This window comes from Durotheca rogersii (assembly GCF_024521655.1).
Source record: "Durotheca rogersii strain YMJ 92031201 chromosome Unknown GGS23scaffold_13, whole genome shotgun sequence".
NCBI lineage: Eukaryota > Fungi > Ascomycota > Sordariomycetes > Xylariales > Xylariaceae > Durotheca > Durotheca rogersii.
The window spans coordinates 698,646-718,792 of NW_026251244.1; the positions used below are offsets into that span (position 1 = coordinate 698,646).

Sequence of the window (20,147 nt, forward strand, 5' to 3'; positions counted from 1 at the left end):
CAGCTGTGGCCGTGTTCATGTCCACCCTACCGACAGCGTGCTCACGCTATTCTTCTTCAGCACGTAGGTAAATAATTGTCCATTCAGTAGCCAGTCTTGTTCGTATGAAACCCAGGTATTGATGTAGGTAGATTACAGTAAAGGTTGTGCCTCGTCCGTCTTTTGGACCTAAGACAAGGCTCGCTGGGTTTAGCCAGAGTCCGCGGGTGGCTTGCATTCTGTGCCTACCCCCTAAGCAATCTACCTAGCTTGCGCCTGTAAACACCTAAGGTACCTATCCAGGTGTCGGTAAATATAGAGGCCCCAGGTACTCGCGTAACGTGGAGGGTCAATTGCGATTTGCGGCAAAGGCTCTACCTAAGCCCCTACCTACCATAGGAGGGAAACAGTTAACTAGGTTCCCCGGGGAGATCTGTAAGAGGTGAACATAGTCGAGGTGGTCACGGGAGTCGGGCAGAGAGGAGCCCATACAGACAGGTATTATATATGCGAGCTGAGGCTGCATCACGACTTTCCTTCCAGTCAACAACCGCTGTCTATCCGCTCAACGTATGCTCGGCCCACCAGTCACACCTAAGCTCAAATGCCTCTGTCCGAGGGAGGTTCGTGCTCCAAGCTGCCCGATGTACGTACGTATGAGCACCAGCTTCAAGACAAATGGGAGCATGGGAAAAAAAAGCCGGGAACTGATATTGCCAGCCAATTGCGCTTCAGGCGCTGCCAGGCTAGTTGCTCGACAGTAATGGTGCCCAGTGTCGCAGCCATATGTACCAAGGGGTTGTTGGGATTGGGCGTTATCCGGAGTTTCTTTTCCGGAGCAGATCTCGCTCACGAGGGCTCCAGCGAGCCGGGAAACGGGCTCTGCAGTTCCTCCGCAGTCGATGCCATTTGCCAGGGGAGAAGCAGCACAATACCGCCAGTCTTACAAGTTGCGGCATTTTAAACGCCAGCGTGGTGAATCTCTATGAGTCTAATTTAAGTTCTATAGGGATTGTGTTGTTGTTCACAAGTGCCCTTGGGTATGACCTCGTTAACGAACCTGGCGCGAGTCGTCTGGAACTTTACGGCCCCGTCTCGGGTGATGGGGAGCGAGAAGGCATTGATACTGATATGAGGAAACTTTCCCATTGTGAGAGCTACAGCAGATGGGCTCAGGACAATGGGGACGCGAACCCAACGTCTCAGAAGTTGAGATCGAAGAATGCCAACATTACTAGGTAGGCCACAGTTTTGGTTTGTCCCCAGCCCTGCCTTACAACCCACACGAGCCCGTTGCGGACAATCCACCGACGCGGCGCCGGAGGGCTTGAGCAAGATCGGCGGAGCGCTCGTCAACCTCCCACACCACACCAACCAACTCGGGATACCATCGCGCAAAGCACGCTGACGATTGTAAATCTGCCCCCGCCTTTACTGTATTAAAACCGGATAGAGTGATCGCCGGCAACCTCAGCGAAAGTAGTAATAAACGTTACTATCAATATGCGGTGAAACGAGGCATGCAATAGGTATCTAGTCCCCTCTTGACCCGCACTCAGTTCATCCGCAGTCACAGACTTGCAGAGGGAATTGATAATATCTCGAAATGTCCATGTCAAAGTCTATTGGCTTGGAGCTTTCCCCCTTTCTGTCCGGTCCTCGACATCTTCTAGCCATCTTCCGCGCGTTATCTTCTTCCTAGCTGAAGCGTGGGTGCGGAACGGGTTTTATCTCGCCCGGAATACATATACACTTGTCAGTACACACATCCCATCCAGGCCCACAGGTCAAATCCCAACTTTTCGGGATCTGTCACGACATGGATGGAAAGCATTTGCTATCGCCGCCAATGGGACGATAACATTCCAGCCGACATCAACTTCCATCTAACCCTCCAAAGCTTCTTCTTGGGCGTTTCTCTCCATTACGCTACTATGCGAGGTGGTGGGTGGGCTTCGATGATGTCGGGTGTGAAGACAACCGGGGTGGGTGGTAGATATGACAGCGTGATCTTACGGCGAGGCTTCGTTACCGATGAACATCTAAAGAATCTTGGCCGTCTTATCTATCCCCAGCTCGTTATGGTTGTGTACAGCTGCATTCTGACGTCTCGCCTTGTACAATGGCGTATTTTCCTATATGTTATTGGCACACACGCGAACCCTCAACTTTCAACCACCTCTCCAAATCCATCTTAGTATCCAACCAATCACCGTAAACCGGTGTGAGGCAGAAGATCAACAACCAACTCAATATGAAGAGTAGCATAGATAAGTGATCATACGTGTCCGAGATATGATGTGACTCGGCAGGTATCAAAAGCTAATGAAGCTGGTATGCGACAATATGCGGATCGTCTCTTAATGCACGTTACTAAGGGTAGTATGCTGACTGCATGCTGCCCTCTTCGCTTCGTGCAGTAAAGAGCTTTTTGTGTAGGGTTGGAGTGGGGGAGTTCATCAGTGATGAGGTTGAATGGGGTTGTTATACAACATGTGACGATAATGGTGGTGGATTTCTTCGCAGGATTGCCTCTGACGATGTCAGGAGGCGACATGCTCGGGGCTGACGTGTTCTCTTTCGATAGGATCGCCGTGCTTTCCGTAATGAACCTTGGGAGATATAAAGGGCAGTGGTAATCCGACGAGATGCGAGGTCTTCGATGGTAAAGCCACCTACATCTCATTACAAGTCAAGGACCCTATATCGGTGGCAGAGGTATCCCTGGTTCCTTAAGACGGCCACACCACTCGGTTATGAACAGCCAGTAAGTGACAGTCAAGACCTTCAGAGACTACCGACTCTAGCTATCTATGGAGCGCCCGATGGACTTGGCCGATGTGCGGAAGATGATGAGCACCTTCCTACGGGATTGTGACCTCAAATATTCACGGCCTCAGGAGCATCCCGAGTTCGAAGCCGAAATGATCGCCGAGTGTATGCGGCGTGGGTACACCACTGCAGAGATCGACAGGATGATGCCCTTCATTCAAACTGGCGTCTCGATGGCCCGCAACGCTTTTCATTTCCAGTCGCATGACATCCAAGTCTTTGTCTCCCTGTACACGACATCAATCGTATACATGGAAGAAAAGTTCGAAAGGGACATGGAGGAAGTCCTGTCTTTCAACCAGAAGTTCATCACCCGCGACCGCCAGAAAGACCCCATCATCGAGCATTTCGCAGACCTGCTCCGCGAAATGCCGGCCCTGTTCGGGGAAGTTGAGGCCAACCTCATACTCATCTCCACCTTGAACCTCTTCATCGCGTTCGCGATCGAGCATGAGTTCAAACACGTCGAGGTACGTCTCCCACATTTGTCTTCCACGCCTCGGTCAATAATCTCTGACGCCTGTTGCAGCTGGAGCCGTCCTCGTACATGTTTCCGGGCTTCAGCAGGGCCATGTCGGGTGCGGGAGAGGCTTTCACCCTCTTCATGTTCCGGCGGGAGCTTCCCTTTTGCTGGAAGCTCCAGGCACTACCCGACTGCGCGCTATTCGTCACCAACGCAAAGTAGGTCCCGTGCTCTGCCCTCTCCCCGTCCGCGTCTCTCTCGCTATCTCGGCTGGCCCGGGGCGGACCGACGAGAAACTAACACATCTTGCAGCGACGTCTTGTCGTTCTACAAGGAGCAGCTGTACGGCGAAACGGCAAACCAGGTGACCCTGATATCGAAATGTCGCGGGATCGACGCGGGGGCGGCTCTGAAAGAGCTGGCGGACAAGACCACGGCTGCGCATTTGCGGGCGTTGAGGACCTTGACTCCGAACAGCGAGGCGCTCGAGGCCTACAAGTCGTTCAGCCAGGGGTATGTGGGATTCCATACCGGTGCTAAGCGATACCGGTTGGAAGAACTCGGCATGGGCGACGGCCTCGTGGGCGTTTGACGTCTCGCTGGCCTGCGAGTGGAAGCGATTGACGGCAGTGGAGATGGATTGCGGCGCGTAACTCTCGATTATCGCATAATTGTCTCGGAGGAGCCGTGGGCGCCTCTTTAAGTAACAGTTGATTCTATCCGGGGATGGTTATAATACGTCAAGCCCCTGTTGTCCCTTATTTCATTGGCTGCTGAGAATCTTGCTACTGAATACATCGTGTACACGCATATACGTTTTCTATAGCGAATAATGTACGCTAACGCAGAAATCTGTCTTATCCTTCAGATAGGACGTTGTTCTTTACGCGTACATTCAAAGGGTGAAGTCGGAAAATTCGTCGCAAAGCCCGAAGGTTGCGTAGGGCCGTTTTTCGTGAATTTGACAAAGCGAAGCGGAGTGGTTCGACGAATGTGTTATCGTTTGATATTGAATCGAATATGCAATATAAAATAGGTAGGTCGCGGGGTAGCCTCAGCAGGCAGTCCCTACGGGACCCCTACGGGCGTTGACTGCTACCACTATCTACTACCGTGGTGTGTCGGATAATGAATAGGGGAATGCGGTTCTTAATCCGCAAACCAGACCAAAATCCGTTGCTTCGCTTCCGTATTTCCAAGGCACACAAAACGTTGAAAGCTGAACCTGACTCGGTGATGGAGAAGGAGTAAAATCTAGGTGCCAAAAAGAGCGATTGAACAGCTTTAAATACAGTTGTGAGTAAACCAATCAACAGGGCTCCTCTTGGTGTGCCCTGCTATCTGCAAGGTTGGCGATACGTACCAAGGCCTACGGCCCATGCGATAGAAATGGCCTCGTGAGCGCTAAAGTGCATTATTTTCCCAGCGCCCTGGGGAAAACATTATTACCCCCTGGGTCCACCCTTCAAGCCCCTTCTGCTGATTGCGCGGGGACCGAACACATGGCCCCTTTATTCCGAAAAACAGTTATGGGGTTAGCTCCCACGACAGCGTCCCGACGTATCCCATAGATTCCTAGGCTACGCAGTGCTTACAGGGCGCTTAGGCCGTCACTCGTATTCTCTATATATTACGTATTTTCCCTGAAGAGAGTAGACATGAGTACCAGTATCGATGCAGCCCAATATCGATGCAGCCCCCCTTCGGACGCAACCTTTGCTGACAATAACATGGGTTGGCCAACGTAGATATTTCGCCAAGCTTAGGTATATGCAGAGTGACTGTAGAAAGCTTCTGTGTTATTCCAGCGAGGCGGACTTCTATGTGGGATCATGGGGTTTTTCTAGGTGAAGAGAAGCGATGTGATATACGGGTGACCTCCCGAAGAGCTCACTAGATTCCCAGACTTCGGTGGTCGCACACGCAGTGTGTTTCAGATGACAGAAACCGTGCGGCTGGAAGCAAGGATGGGCTGGATTCCCGCGACCCGGGACTTACACGCTGCTCCCGTCGTGACATCCCTCGCCCCTCCCCAGCGGTACTATTTCACCCCCTCTGAGTACCCCCGCGTCAGCATCTACGTTTCCCCGGGAAAGAAGGCATGAGGCCCCTCAGAGATTGCAAATAGGATACCCGGCTATTCGTTGATATTTCTCCTGAGGAAGGGAAGCATAGCCCAGTGGGCGGAGAGAGAGGATCACCAGATCAAGGGATTAATGCCCTGCCTTTGCGCCTTTCTGTATGTGCCATGAAGTACACAAGAAACGAAATGTCGCTATATATAATTGAACCAGCCCTTCGTAGGCGTCTACGTTTTACGGGGCAGGGCAAAAATAACTCCATCTCTCCCGAGGATTCATCAGAGAAAACTCAATTGTGGATCAGTGTTGAGGGCATATCTCGAAACTACTTTCACAGACGCTTGACAATAATATGGCAGTGGATCGCATAGTTCCACATTCTGGGGGGAGACCCGAGAAGCTCAACCTTGCTTGCCCGTACTGGCTAGCCTACCCAGGTGTCGTCAACGCATCGAAGTGTCCCACCTGCGCGCCATCGACGAACGGTTCTCAGAAAAAGTTCCGGGATCGTTTCGAGCTACTGTAAATTCGCTGAAACCCCTCCCCGACAAATAATTTTGAAGCTATAGGTTGAACTAATATGTTGCCATGTTCCAGTCAGCATCTCGAAGTCCACCACCGTTATCCCAAGGACGGACCCCAGAATATCCCCCAATCAGAAAGGCGGTTTTATATGACCCCAGACGACTGGGAAACGGTCTCGAGTATCGTAAAAAATGCCACGAGAAGACCTCAGGACCACACTTGGCATCAAGTGCAGATGGATTCATGGTACCTACCAATATGGAGGGTGTTGATAGATAAAACCATTCCTGAGCCGAAAACGCTGTGTAAGTGGTATTCAAGCCCAATATAATATTTTCAATCTTCAACTGTGATGATAACTAACTCCCGCAGTTTACCCCACACCGGATGAGCTCCATGTCCGACTTACGTCTGTCTGTGAGAAGACATTTAAGAATATCTACAAAGACCTAGATCTCAAGAGCGTCTCAAAAGAGACGGCCGAATCGATAACGCACATGATTTCGAAATCCGTGGCTATGGCAATCCTGTGCGTCCCTGGCTGGGACAGCTCGGTGCTTCAGCTCGCGTCGTCCCTGTTTCGCCGTAAGCAGTTCCTAGTCAAGCCGGCTTCTAACGACGTGGTACCCTTGGAGAATGAGCCAGAACTTTCCGTATCGGCATATGAGGTCGTTTTCTGGAGAATGGGAGATCCGGTTTGGGACGGGAATTCCTTCTTGAACGTGAAGTTGAGGTGCTGTTCCGAATGCAAGATGGCCAAGGTCCTAACTGACTACGAGATGTGCTATGAGTGCACCAAGGAGTTTATCACGAAACACCCACGCAGCTAGGCGCGGGGCGTTCACTATTGCATGAGGTGACATCAGCTGGGGATTTCAACAGCAACGTTCCGGTATTTCAACAATACCGCCTAGGTGTGGATACGAATACAGAATCGAGTTGGGCACTATTCAGTAGGAGGGGAAGGAGGCAGATTGACACACGCTGGTAGTGCAAGGGTGGCTTTCGGTTGGCAATTCGGAACACTCAGACGGAGAAGTTTTTCATAAATTTTTACTCCTTTATGTTTCCTTATATTTCCCTACATTTCTTTACATTTCCTTACATTTCCTTACGTTTCCCTACATTTCCTTATATTTCCTTATATTTCCTTATATTTCCTTATATTTCCTTATATTTCCTTATATTTCCTTATATTTCCTTATATTTTCATACGTTTCTTTACGTTCCTCTGTCACGGAAGCATTTGCCTCCAGTGGAGAGCAATCTACCATGCCTAGGCTGCACTTCTATATATCATAGGCTCACTCCGCACCCTTTCGTACATTTCCTTCTTCGCTAGTCAAGTCAACATACCCGCGCCCCCCCGCTCACTCTGCGCGCAACCTATACCACTATATGTGGCTTGAGCCAGCCACGTGACACCATAGCATACATCACCGAAATATACCTGGTTCAGGTCCAATATGAGGTTGCCAAGGTTTTTGTGTCTGGCACCTGAAGTTCCCCAGTGCCAAGTGGGGAGGCTGCTCGGGACAAAGTAGGTCTCACCGGGTTCAAGCAGGGAGGTACGGTATACCATTAGTACGTATCCGATAAAACGATTTTCGGAAATATTTACCTCGAAAAAAAAAAACCACTAGAACTCTATAACGTTAAATTAATTTCTTTTCCCTTCTAAAATTAAATTTGCCGTTTAAAATAAAAATAAAGCAAGGTTTAAACTATAAAACTAAATTAGAAATCTTATAGAAAGGACTCGTATGAAGGATTCGTATAAAGGAAATATATACTTACGTTAATCTATTACTACTAGGTAATTTACCGTTCCTTCCTCGTCGGACGAGGCTAGTTTTATTATTTAATTAGCTAGTTATACGGGCGGCGGCGGCGGAAAGGCGTTATCTAGGGGCGGATCCTCGGGACCGCCGTCGCGTACGGAGTACCGTATAACGTAATTCCGGAACTTATAATAAGTATACGAATTACCGAAGTAACCGCGTAACTTAATATAAACCGGGAACGGCCGGTTATATCCGTTCGGATATCGTACGGCTTATTCTCGATAGGTACGATACGTTACCGGAACGGCCGTACCTTTACTTATAATAAGTAAAGTATTAATATAGCTCGGCCGATATAATAATACCTACGTTAGTATTAGCGATTATCGTACGATAATTATAAGGCGACTAGGTAGGGTTAATATAATACGCTATAGGTTATTATAGTAAAACTATATTAACTCCTATCCCTTAATAGGTAGGAGGATTAAGGTTAATAAGTTCTAACGAATAGCGATCCGAGAATCCGCCTAAGTATTAATAGAAGCCGACGAAGCGCGTTAATTATTCTTAGTTATCGTACGTATATTAAATATTAAATATCTTACTATAATAATTACGCTCGGGAAGGGAATTAAGGCTTAGTTATTATTATTTTAATTATTCTAGTTATTTTAGTTATTTTAGTTTCTATATAAAAGAGATATTAGTAATACTTCGTAATAAAGGGATTATAAATACGTACGAAGATATAATAGCGAGAGGAAGAGATAATATTAAGAGAGAGGAAGAGAAACGATATTAAAAGAGGGAGAGAGATAGTCGGACGTAATAGAAGGAGAGAGAAAAGAGGGAGGAAGAGGAAGGAGAGAAGGAATATTAATAAGGTTATGGAAATATATCTTTATACGAAACGTAACTACTATTTAAATTATCCTTATACGAAACGTAACTACTATTTAAATTAAATTCTATATAGTTATTTACGTAACTACTATTTAAATTATCTTTATACGAGACGTAACTACCATTTAAATTAAATTCTATATAGTTATTTACGTAACTATTATTTAGATTATCTTTATACGAAACGTAACTATTATTTGAATTAAATTCTATATAGTTATTTACGTAACTAACTACTATTTAAATTAAATTCTATATAGTTATTCGCGTAATTATTATTTAAATTAAACTCTATATAGTTATTCCTATACCTTCTTATTATTCTACCTTCTTATTATTCTACCTTCTTATTATATCGTTTAATATAATAATAACCTTTATTTTATATATTTAGTATTATAAGAATTATAAATACGTACGAAGATATAATATTAATAGAAATAAAGATAATATTAAAAGAGAAAAAGAATAATAACTAAACGAGGTAGAAGGAAAGAGAAGAGAAAAACGAAAAGAAAAGAAAGAAGAGAAAGGAAATATTAATAAGGTTATAGAAATATATCCTTATATGAGGAATAATTATTATTTAAATTAAATTTTATATAGCTACCTTTATACTCTCTTATTATATATCTCTTCTTTTCTCTTTCTCTTTCTCTTTCCTTTTTCTTTTTCTTTATTTTCTTTTTTCTTCTTTTATCTCGTCCGACTATTACTCTCTTCCTCTCTTAATATTATCTATCTTTATTATTATTATATCTTCGTACGTATCTATAATCCCTTTATTATAAAGTATTTCTAATATCTCTTCTATATAGAAACTAAAATAACTAGAATAACTAAAAGAACTAGAATAATAATAACTAAGCCTTAATCCCTCTCCTAAACGTAACTATTATAATAAGATATCTAATGTCTAATATACGTACGATAACTAAGAATAATTAGCCCGCTCCGCCGGCTCCTACTAATACCTAGGCGGATTCTCTTTAATCTTTATACCTATTAAGAGATAAGACTTAGTATAGTTCTATTATAATAACCTATAGCGTTTTATATTAGCCTTATCTAATCTCCTTATAATTATCGTACGATAATCGCTAATATTAACGTAGGTATTATTATACCGGCCGAGTTATATTAATACTTTATTTATTATTAGTAAAGGTATAGCCGTCCTAATAATATATCGTACCTATTATAAATAAGCCGTACGATATCTAAATAGATATAACTAGCCGTTCCCGGTTTATATTAAGCTACGCGGCTACTTTAATAGCTTATATACTTATTATAAGTTCCGGAATTACGCTATATAGTACTTTATATAAGATAGCGGTCCCGAGGATTCGCCCCGATTAATATATATACGATAATTCTATTATATTATTTACTAAATATTTCTACCTAGTCTTACCGCTCTCGTATATCTTAAGTTTCTAGAATAAATATAGCTTAGTATAGATAATTTTACGCTATACCTATTTCTTAATATGGTATAAGTAAAACTCTATCTCTCTTTATTTTTCATTTAAAAAATACCTCTTCTTTTTATATACCGATATTTCATTTATAGATTATCGTACGCGATACGAATATATATTCAAGAGGCTATATATCTTTAATCTTATTAAGATAGTCGGCTTCCTCGTACGTATTTTTAAATCCGTTAATTATTTAAAGAAACGAGGTATTCATTCTATAAATGTCATTAGCCTATCCTTATTATTATTAATAATAAAGTCGAAGATTCCTTTAGATACGATTCTTTCGAAAATAATAAACTTAGAGATACGAATTCGAATATATTTACGTTCTTTTTATATCGTACGTAGTTTAATATAGCTACCTAAATAATTAATATCTAGAAATACCGATAGACTAGTAATTTATTTTTAGGTCTTTTTATACCTCGTCCGATAAGCTAATAGTATTTTCGCGACCGATTATAGAATCTTATAAAGAATATTTCTAATAACGTACGAAGGTCTATATAAAACCTCGTTAAAGCGGCGAAAAGATATGGGAAATTAAGATTTAGTAATAAATATACTATCTCTTTAAAGATAGAGATTTAGATTATTTAGATATAAAATAATAAATACGGATAACCCGAGACGTTTAAAGTCTGATTTATTCGTACGTATTAAAAAAAGTTTTTATTCTTATATTATCTTATATTAATATTTCTATTTAGAATCTATCGAACTTCCCGTCTTTTATTCTCGAGATAGCCGCGATTAAACTAAAGAATATTAGGTCCGATACTTTATACGACCGTACTTAAATAAAGAGCCGATTTCTTAAGCATTTAGAGAGTAATGGAAATTTATATTAGCTCGGAGTTATATTAAGAAAGGATTAATAGACCTTTTATTTCCTAGCGGCCCTATTCGGACGATCCGAGACTTCTTTTATCCGCCGATAGCCTTATTTTTATCGATAGAATATAAACGAATTCCTATCGCTCTTTATTTCTACCCGCCCCTACGTTTTTTAAAGATTAAAAGCGGTCGTACGGTATTTAAAATAAATCGAGAAGCTACGGTAAAACGATCTAACGAAGACTTTATTATCGTATAACCCCTTACCGTAAGTGATGGTATGAAGATTAAGATGGAAAAATCTAATCGATTATTTACTATTACTGCTACGAATTTCATGAAATTATTCTCTTCGTACGTCGAAGAAGAAGGATTTAAAGACGGAGGGTAAAGCGACGAAGAATAAAGCGACGAAGCGGACGATAGATATAAGAACGAATTTAAAGACGAGGTATTTTAGTAGTAGTAACGATAAGAATCCCTAACTCGAAAGTTAATTACTTTATCTAACTTTAAACGTCTGAGAATAAATTCTATTCCGACGCTTCGTATAATTAAGAAATCCCGACTATAGTTCCTTAGCTTTAATAGCGAATTAAATATATCCTTTATAAAGGATATAGCTCGGGAATATAAAAACTAAGTACGGGAAAGGCAAAAGAAAAAGGAGAAAGAGAAATAAAGAGAAAAGTAGAAGGAGAAGTAAAAGGAGAAGTAGAAGGAGAAGTAGAAGGATATGCCTTAGTTTATATCTAATAGGTATACGTACGATAATAGTCTAGTATTTAATACTCGTAGGGTATCTAGAAAGTAACCTATAAGGGTATTAATAATTAAACGAGGCTTGAAGTATTTTATTTATTTATTTCTATTATTTTTACTTCGTATAATTATAACTTCTCTTTATTTATATCCTTATCTTATATTTACGAAACTTACTAAAGAATAGTCGATGGTATTATATCTTTACGTAAATTATCGTCCGTAAATAATAAATAGTTTTATTAAAGTAATTAAAGTAAAGAAACCTAATTATTATTAGTAAGGTCGTATGAATAAAGACTTTAACTTATATAGAGTTCTATATTACCTATAAGAGGTTTAATAAGTTAAAGATAAGGCTCGATACTAGATAATATATAAGCTCGTACGCGTTCTCGAAGCCGGATATAGGTTTTTAAATATAGCCGAATTATATCCTCCTCCGTCCGAAGCTATCTATCGAAACCTAATTTATTTAATATAGCTTTATATTATTCCATAGTTTCTACCGTTATAAATTCGTCGATTTCGATATCCTCTAAAGGTATATATATAACCTATACGGCTTCGTACGTAGCCGAGCCTTATTTAATAAGGATTTTATAATTCGGAACCTCATTTATATTATAGAGGTTATATAGAATACCTAGTCGTACGTATAGTCGGTTCTTCTACGCTTAAATTTAATAGCTATTCCATACTTTAATAAACTCTACGAATTCTCTTTAAAGTATTAGGCTATAGATTATATATACCGTAATAAGGTCGATAAGGTCGGACGAGATAAATAAACTATTATTAATAAGTTTTGTTTTAAATACCTAGGTATATATTAACTTCGAACGAAGAGATATATAAATATAACTTATAATTCATTTATTAGTACTACCTTTACGGAATCGCTGAAACTAGGACTCGATCTTAATATTATAAATACTAGGCCCTTATATATATACTAAAGATAAACGATTTCCTTATCGATAAAACCGCTAAATACCTTCTTTATTTTCGTACGGGATTATAGTTTTACTAGCTTTAGCTAAAGTAGCTTAGGCACCGGTAAAAAGTAATATTTCGATACCATAATCGGCGCGAGTAAAGCATAGCCGAACCTCGCTAGTAATAATCGTACGTAAGTATTACTTTAATATACTAATAGCCGTAGTTATAAAACGTTTAATATATATTAAATAATAAAACGAGAGTATATATCTATATATATATATATCTAAAATTAAAGTTAAGTTAAATATATTTAATACGTACGAAGGTATACTTAAAATCTAAAGTCTATTAACTTAATATAGCTATCTAAGGACCATAGTTAATTTAAACCGGGAACCTTAAAGTTTATACGAAAGGTTTAATTAATATAGCGTCGGTAGTTAACTTAATCGGGATATAGTTCTTTATATATCCTATAAATGCGGTTTTTTCCTATAAGAATACCGGCTTAGGATCGTATAAACTTATAGAAGTATAACCGTTCATAGTTCTTTATCGAAGTATTATAGGTAGCATGGTTTTAGATAAACTCTCGGGCCTGTTATAATATAGTATCCCTTTCTTCGTCGGTACGGTATCGTCGTTTTATACCATGCTTTAATCGTATAATCTATAATCCTTACGGATTTAATTTAATGCTATTTCGATATAGGTCTCGTATAATAGAAGTATTTTTATATCTATAATAAAAGATAAGGTATCGAATTAATTAAATAACTTCATTAGTAATAATCGTCCGAAGCCGTCGATATAGTTCCTATTCTTTTAATCTTCTTTCTAATATACGACGAGTTATATTAATGTAACTAGTTAAGTAGGTATAAATAGAATTAATCGATTTACTAACTAACTAACGATTAATAATCTCCTGCTTGAAATTATTAATCGAAGACCTCGGACGAACCATATTAATACTTTAGTAGAAGCTTAATTTAATTTAAAAGAGGGGTAGAATTTTTATTATAGCCTTATAATAGTAGCCTTATTTTTTAGGGGGGGGAAATCGAAATTCCGAAATTCCGAAAATCGTTTTGTCGGATACGTATTAATGGTGTACCGTAGGGAGGGGCACGGGCCGGATTAGCGTGACTTTAAATCAACGTCTGCCAAACTTCTGACCTAATAATCACTTAACCAATAAATTATCGAGTTAACCCGAACAACCTCTCGCCCCTCTCACTCCACTCGCACCATTCACCTCCTGATCACGCTCGGCGGTCCCATAGCAGCAAGTAGTCGACAGGAACAAGTTAGACGACACGCTTTTATGATTCACTGGGCACGTCCGTAGGGATAACGTCGAACACCCTACCGCGCTGACCCCATTCAAGGCGCTTGCTGCCGCAATCAGCACTCGTCATCCATTCACTACGCCGACACTCAATGGCCCAGCCCGGAATGACCCACCATTCCCACCGGGGGGGGCCATTGTCGACATGGACAGTGAATCCAGCCCAAGTCCCTCGTTGGTATAAATCCATCCCTCTGCCATCTTCCTGCTCAGCACTATCGGGACCGGACACGACACTACCTACACCACACACAACACACCCACACAACACACTTACCCCGCCGACATCTCTCTCCCATCTCAGCTATTCTCTCTGGACAACATCTCCGCCGCACCAACCAACCAACAAACCAACCAACCAACCACCTCCGCTCGTCCCGCCCGCCGAACGCCACGATGCCGTGCGGCGACAACTGCGGGTGCAACGACCACGCGACGACGGACCCGCGGTTCCCGGGGTGGACGTACTGGGGGTGCACGCGGTGCTGGGAGCGGCGGGCGCGCCGCACCCGGCCGCGGCGCGCGGCCGCGGGCTGGCTCGCAGCGGAGCAGGCCGCTGCCGCCGCCACTGCCGGCGTCGAGGCTGACGAGGCCGCGCTGTACTATCGCCAGCGCGACGACGACGACGACGACGACGACGACGAGCGCTACTACCCCTGCTGCGAGGAGCACATGGCGCTGCACTTCGGCCCGGACTTCGACCACTGCCCGCCGCGCTTCTACCACCGCCTGCTCGACCGCCGCCTGCTGCCCGACCGCGGCGCGCGCCTGCTCGCGTGCCGCGCCCTGAAGCCGGAGCTGGCCGCCGCGCTGGCCGTGCTGGCCGGGGAGCCGGTCGCGGCTGCGGCCGGCGGGCCCGCCGAGCGCCTTAGCGTCGCCGCCCCCGCCGCCCCCGCCGCCGTGGCCCTGCCCCTGCGCGGCCGCCCCGCCCCGCCGCCCGAGTCGGCCTCGCGCGCGCCGACGCCGCGGGCCTCGCAGCCGGCGGCCCGCGCCCAGACGCCGCGGCCACCGCGAGCGGACGCGGACCCGGACTCGGGCTCGAGCTCGTGGACGCCGACGCCGACCCCGCGCACGTCTGCGTCCTCTGAGCCCTCCACGCCGCCCAACCGCGTCCTGCGCCCAGAGCCCCTGCGGGCCCGCCCAGGGGGCACTCCCCGGAGGGAGTCCGCGTCCGGCTCCCTACCCGACCAGCTGCTGATAGAGTCCCCGATGTCCGGGATCGACACCGACGACGAGTCCCACGCCCACCTCCGCAACCCCTCCACGCCCTGTTTCATCGCTCCGCCCCGCCGCAGGCGCCGCGCCCGCGACTCGGCCCCCAACCAGGAGGCCCGCCGCTCCCGCCGCCACTGAGCAAGGCCGGGGCGGGACCCAGAGGGCGGAGGAACCCGGGTCGGCCGCTGCTGGCTATCGAGGGAGTTCGCGACGCTGCGCAGAGGAGGGGGCCGAGGTGGTGCAGAGCCTAGACGATGGGAAACGTCTCCCTCATTCGGCCAGTTGACGCGGGGGAGTACCTGAGGTGAGGCTGGGTTAATGTAATATCTCCATTGCGAGTAATAATAAATCATGATTTCGCCATATCTGTAAAACCTAGCTGGACAAGCTAGCGGTGCACATGCTGATCGTCCGGAACCTCAACACGTGTATGTCAACTTTAGTGGCCTGGATTAGACTTCTATTAACGACGAAACCCAACTGAACGCGGCATTGATATTTTATCGCGGCCCTGAATGACGGCCATATGAACCTATACCATCGTTGCATGTATTTTCATTAGTTTAATTCTCGGTATGCTCGATTTTATGTACTCAACGGAGGCTAAACGTAATTCATGTCAGTACTCGAGATGCGCATCACTCCGCCTGACTCTCATGCCACCACCGCCTCAGCCCCTCGACATCGCACCAGTCGAACTGCGTCGGGTTCTCGTACCACCAGGCGGTGTGCCCGGGGGCCCTGGACCGGTCGCTGGCGTACTTCTTGAGGCAGCCGCCATCGAAGCGGTGGTTCTTGACGCCGAGGAGCAGCACGGCGCTGCCGACGGCGGGCGCGAACAGCTCCGGCTCCAGGAACACGGTCAGAAGCACGCGCTTGTCGGTCGACGGGTCGGCGAGCCGCACCTGTCGCTGGCTGTACGGCGGCAGCGTCGACGGCTCGACTTCCGAGACGGCAGCGACGACGGCGAGTACATTGACGCTCCAGTTCTGCTTGTACGGCAGGTTTGGTATCGCACGCAGCTTTGTAAGCTTCACGGGCCGTGGCGTGCTCGCGACCGGATGCGGCGATGAGGGACGACCCCCATCTGCCGGTGATCGTGGCCTTACGGTATCTCCACCTGTGAAGATTCGGTCCCCGGACCTCACGGCGAGGTCAATGCGATTCTGGGTCGTTCTTTCCGGGGCGATCGGCATGACTTCGAAGTCATCGTCATCTGCGCCGTCAACAGTGTTTTGAGGTGGCCCGGCGTCATTATCAGAGAAGCGGATGGTGGTGCGATCGCTTGGTACTAGCTCGTTTTCAGGTTCGGAAACGCGCGTAGCCTCGTCTTCCCCGACCCGATCGCTACCGCTTGGCCCATTCCGCAGGTTAGTCGCGTCGATAAGGGTGTTATTCCATCCTACTAGCACAATATCCTCAACAACTAGGTAGACCATGCTACCCTCTGCGTCTTGGTCGCCACCGCTCTTCTCCTTCTCCTTTCCCTTTGCATCTGAGGATCCATTTCCTTTCCCCTCGGCGGCGTCTCTCCACTCGACCCTAAACTTCTCCAGCCTGACGTAAGATCCGAAGGAGACTTCTCCGCTATCAATGTATCTATGCATGTCGGCCGACAGGAGGGCCTGTATACATAACTCCCCATCACCTAGAAGCAGGCGCACGGCTCGCCATCGCTTGGACCTGGAGGTGTGGACGACGTCGACGCCCTCGACGAGAAAGACGGAGCCTGGAATGCAGTAGCCGGTGCGCAGGATATCGGCGATGAGGGGTAACGGCTCGAAGGGATCGGAACCGATGCACGTTATGTCGGCTGACGGAAACAAAGGTCGAGACGTGGAGGCAGACATGGAGCGCGGATTGCCTCAATCATGATTCGTGGCGGCCGTATTTTCGTCGCTCATCATATCGGGGGCGAGGAGGAGGAAGATTAGTGATGAGAGGATCTCAATGGGGACGCAGCGGCCCTAGGTGAAGAAAATCAAGCCTATTCCGACGGAAGATAGTCGACTAGGAAAGACGAGATCGAAGGACGTGACGTTGCGAGATTACTAAGTGATAGACAGGCACCAACAGGCACCGACAGGCACCCTAACAAGTGCTTATGTCAGCACGCTCGCGTAGGACAAGATCTTAGATCCGGTTCATGCGATGCATGACAACATCGTGAAATGAGTGGGGGGGCATCCCACCGTTGGGCAGAGTTGGGCCGATCTCGATGTACTGCGCATGTCAAATATGCCGATAAATTAGAGGTTATAGGTACCTAAGTACAAGCTCCCAGTTCTCGGCTCACCTATCGTCCCCAGGGCCAGTTCCTGATAGAACACGCCTAGAAAGTCTACGTACGCAATAGCAATCCCATCTTCTCTTGCTTCTATCCAGAGTACGATCGTGTTATGTAAAACATAGACGCCTACATTACGCTGTGCGGTTAGCCCTGTGGCTCTTCTCCATCTGCTCAAAAGCGCAGAGGAGGCGGTAGACGGGGGCGGCGAGGGCGTCTCGCAGGTCGGAGGAGTACTGTAGGCTTATAAGGCTGGTTCAACTGCCAGGTACGTGACACCCCCCAGTTGTTGGACACCTTAGGTGGGTAACAACTGCACACGTCCGACTACTATTTTAAGTCCCTTATGGCAAGTTGAACCCTCTACCTCCCTGTTTAGCACATCCCCTCTTCTTGGCGCGGCGCCTTACTGCTAGTTCTCGTCTAGCTCTGGGGCTTAACCGCGCCGGGGTTAGGATGGTTGTACAATTGAAGGAACGGAACCATTAAGCCAGAGAACACCGAAGCGTAGGCCCTAGATGATGGAAGACGGACCTGATCACGATCTGGAGGATAGAGAGGAACTCCTCTACCCGGCGAGAAGGGGCAATGGTAGGCATACTGGCGGTTGCGGCGATAGTGAACTATCGGGTGGCGGCGACGGAATGGCTAGTGGTGATGGGGATAGCGCGGGACAGCGCGACGCGACCGGCAGTGCAGCGGCGGCGATGGTGGTGATTGCCACGTCACGCCTGAGGGCTGATTCCGTACGTGACAGTACGTGTCACGTCAAAACGTGGATGCCTGCATTTCCCCCTTAGGCTCCGCAGCTACGTAACAACATGGGAAAGGAGTACCACGGTTGACGCTAAGAGATAGAAATTTGGTAATAGACTGACAGAAGGCCGACAGCGGTATACGTTGAGGCCTGCTGGAGGCTAAAGTTCTCCCGTTGAAGGGGGGGAATCATCTAGGGCGCTTGAATCTGCGATAGTAGAGTTGAGGAGCGTACTCAAAGTCAATATTAGTGTGCCGACTAAAGCAGACCCATATGAAGAAGCATGCGTTCGATATATTGTTTGGCGCAGTGAGCATCGCGACATTCGTGAACCAGCAAGAAGTGTGATTGATCTCGCTCGTAACCCATCCTCTGGAATAGCCGGCGGTTGACACTCTGGTTAGACGACTGCCCGGTTCGATCGCCTTCTTTAATCATGTAAGCCAAGCCCCTTGTCGATGGTATTACCAATGTTGACGAGAATGAGCTAAATAACGAAGACTACCAAGTAGCGGTGTTAGGAATCGAACCTATCCTCCATTAAGTAGCCCATTGATCTGGCGGTGGCCGCACTGACGGCCTCCTGGAAAGCTGACAGCTCCGAGCCAAGTGTGGCTAGGGCAACGCGTAGGTTCTTTTTAGACGACATTTCCTACATAGCGTGTCAATCAACTGCTCGACCGTCGCCTATAGCCAGCGAGCCATCCACTAGTTGCTTCATCGAGAACAACCATTTCACCATCCATCAGACGCCCGCGACACAGCGCTCGCACCATCGCGCGCAGCCAAAGGTCCGGGGGGGGGGGGGGGGCAGACTTACTTCTCCTTCTGGGGGCCGGTTGGCAGGGGTAGAGATTGTAACTCGCCATATGGGTGATGCCGAGACGCTCGCATCCCCAGGCGGATCTGACACCCCGTAACCCACTCTTTAACGGAAGAGAACTACATGGATGGTTAGCTCGCGATTTATTAATGATGAGTGGAACCAGTTGATCCTAGGAAGAATAACTCACAAGTGATGTCGGGCCCGAGAGAAGAAAAGGAAAGGACAGGAGATCAGGCTCAGGCGGAGAAGTGACCTGCCTACTTACACCTAGCTTTTTCCAGTTGCCATTGGCCAGAAGAAATGTGTAGTTTGGGACTTCGTGGCAGAATAATAGTAGTGATTGTGGGGTATTTTGTCTCCTTGGTGGAAGCAAATCATGCATGCGATGTCCTCGTTAGGCGCCGGCGGGTTGTAGGCAGTGTCGGGGGCTGTCTGTTGTGCCATCCCGTCCCCTCGTAGGAAAGTCGTTTTAACTGTAGTCATAGGTGCCAACCCGTGGGAGTCAAGTAGGCCGTTACTAAGAACAGCTTTTAGGTTCTGAAACGGAACCACAAGTCAAAACCCGCGATGGCGTCGTCTGCCGTACTGCTGGCTGTGGTGGTTTAACTGTGCCACGATGTGCACACGGCAAGCAGCCCTCTAATTTATAAGATGATATGTCGGCCGCCATTCTCGGCCAGTAGACTATTAACACTGACAGTCGTCTCAGTGTCAATGCCTTTGGTAAATGGCCCGTTTGATCGTTAGCCTTTACGAGGGCTTCTGCTACGTTATCAAGTAACAGACATTGCTGCCCAATGCCGCGGTAATGATGTTGGAGTCGGTTATGGCTTCCACTCGGGCAAAACCGTGACGTTGGATCAACTTGGAAACGCCGACTTCCGTCGTCTCTAGGGCAAGTCGACGGTAGTATTTATCGTCTGCCAGTGGCCATGGCCCAATCTCTGATTCCGTTCCCTTGCACGGTGTGATCTTGGAGCGAAAAATGACAGGAAACTTGGGAGGACCAGGCGTCGAGAGAGCAGGGTGGTCGCTGTTACAGCGATACTTAATTGAGCACGCCATCAGTGGCGAGTGATTGAGACATGCCGAAAGGAAGGAATTCCTGTC

At 46.5% G+C, this 20,147-nt stretch overlaps 5 protein-coding genes across 5 annotated transcripts; 3 read left to right on the plus strand and 2 right to left on the minus strand.

Moving 5' to 3' along the window:
• The first annotated feature begins 2,243 nt into the window (after positions 1-2,243).
• On the plus strand, positions 2,244-3,952 carry GGS23DRAFT_572416 (uncharacterized protein). The gene has a single exon (XM_051516626.1). It carries the CDS (start codon positions 2,793-2,795, stop codon positions 3,864-3,866), a length of 1,074 nt encoding a protein of 357 aa, XP_051371159.1. The 5' UTR covers positions 2,244-2,792; the 3' UTR covers positions 3,867-3,952.
• Positions 3,953-5,574: 1,622 nt separating this feature from the next.
• On the plus strand, positions 5,575-6,827 carry GGS23DRAFT_100976 (uncharacterized protein). Its single transcript, XM_051510933.1, has 3 exons — positions 5,575-5,877; positions 5,953-6,185; positions 6,253-6,827. Exons 1-3 carry the CDS (start codon positions 5,708-5,710, stop codon positions 6,708-6,710), a joined length of 861 nt encoding a protein of 286 aa, XP_051371160.1. The 5' UTR covers positions 5,575-5,707; the 3' UTR covers positions 6,711-6,827.
• Positions 6,828-14,348: 7,521 nt separating this feature from the next.
• Positions 14,349-15,670, plus strand: GGS23DRAFT_610655 (uncharacterized protein; the record flags this gene model as incomplete). Its single annotated transcript, XM_051520345.1, has 1 exon — positions 14,349-15,670. One exon carries the CDS (start codon positions 14,349-14,351, stop codon positions 15,303-15,305), a length of 957 nt encoding a protein of 318 aa, XP_051371161.1. The 3' UTR covers positions 15,306-15,670.
• GGS23DRAFT_100994 (uncharacterized protein) lies at positions 15,663-17,145 on the minus strand. Its single transcript, XM_051510934.1, has one exon. The coding sequence runs from the start codon at positions 17,015-17,017 to the stop codon at positions 15,806-15,808; it is 1,212 nt and encodes a 403-aa protein (XP_051371162.1). The 5' UTR covers positions 17,018-17,145; the 3' UTR covers positions 15,663-15,805.
• A 1,181-nt stretch (positions 17,146-18,326) lies between these two features.
• GGS23DRAFT_101037 (uncharacterized protein) lies at positions 18,327-19,610 on the minus strand. The gene is made up of 2 exons (XM_051510935.1): positions 19,303-19,610; positions 18,327-18,639 (listed from the first exon to the last, which is right to left on the minus strand). The coding sequence occupies exons 1-2, from the start codon at positions 19,417-19,419 to the stop codon at positions 18,400-18,402; spliced, it is 357 nt and encodes a 118-aa protein (XP_051371163.1). The 5' UTR covers positions 19,420-19,610; the 3' UTR covers positions 18,327-18,399.
• Between the last annotated feature and the right edge of the window lie 537 nt (positions 19,611-20,147).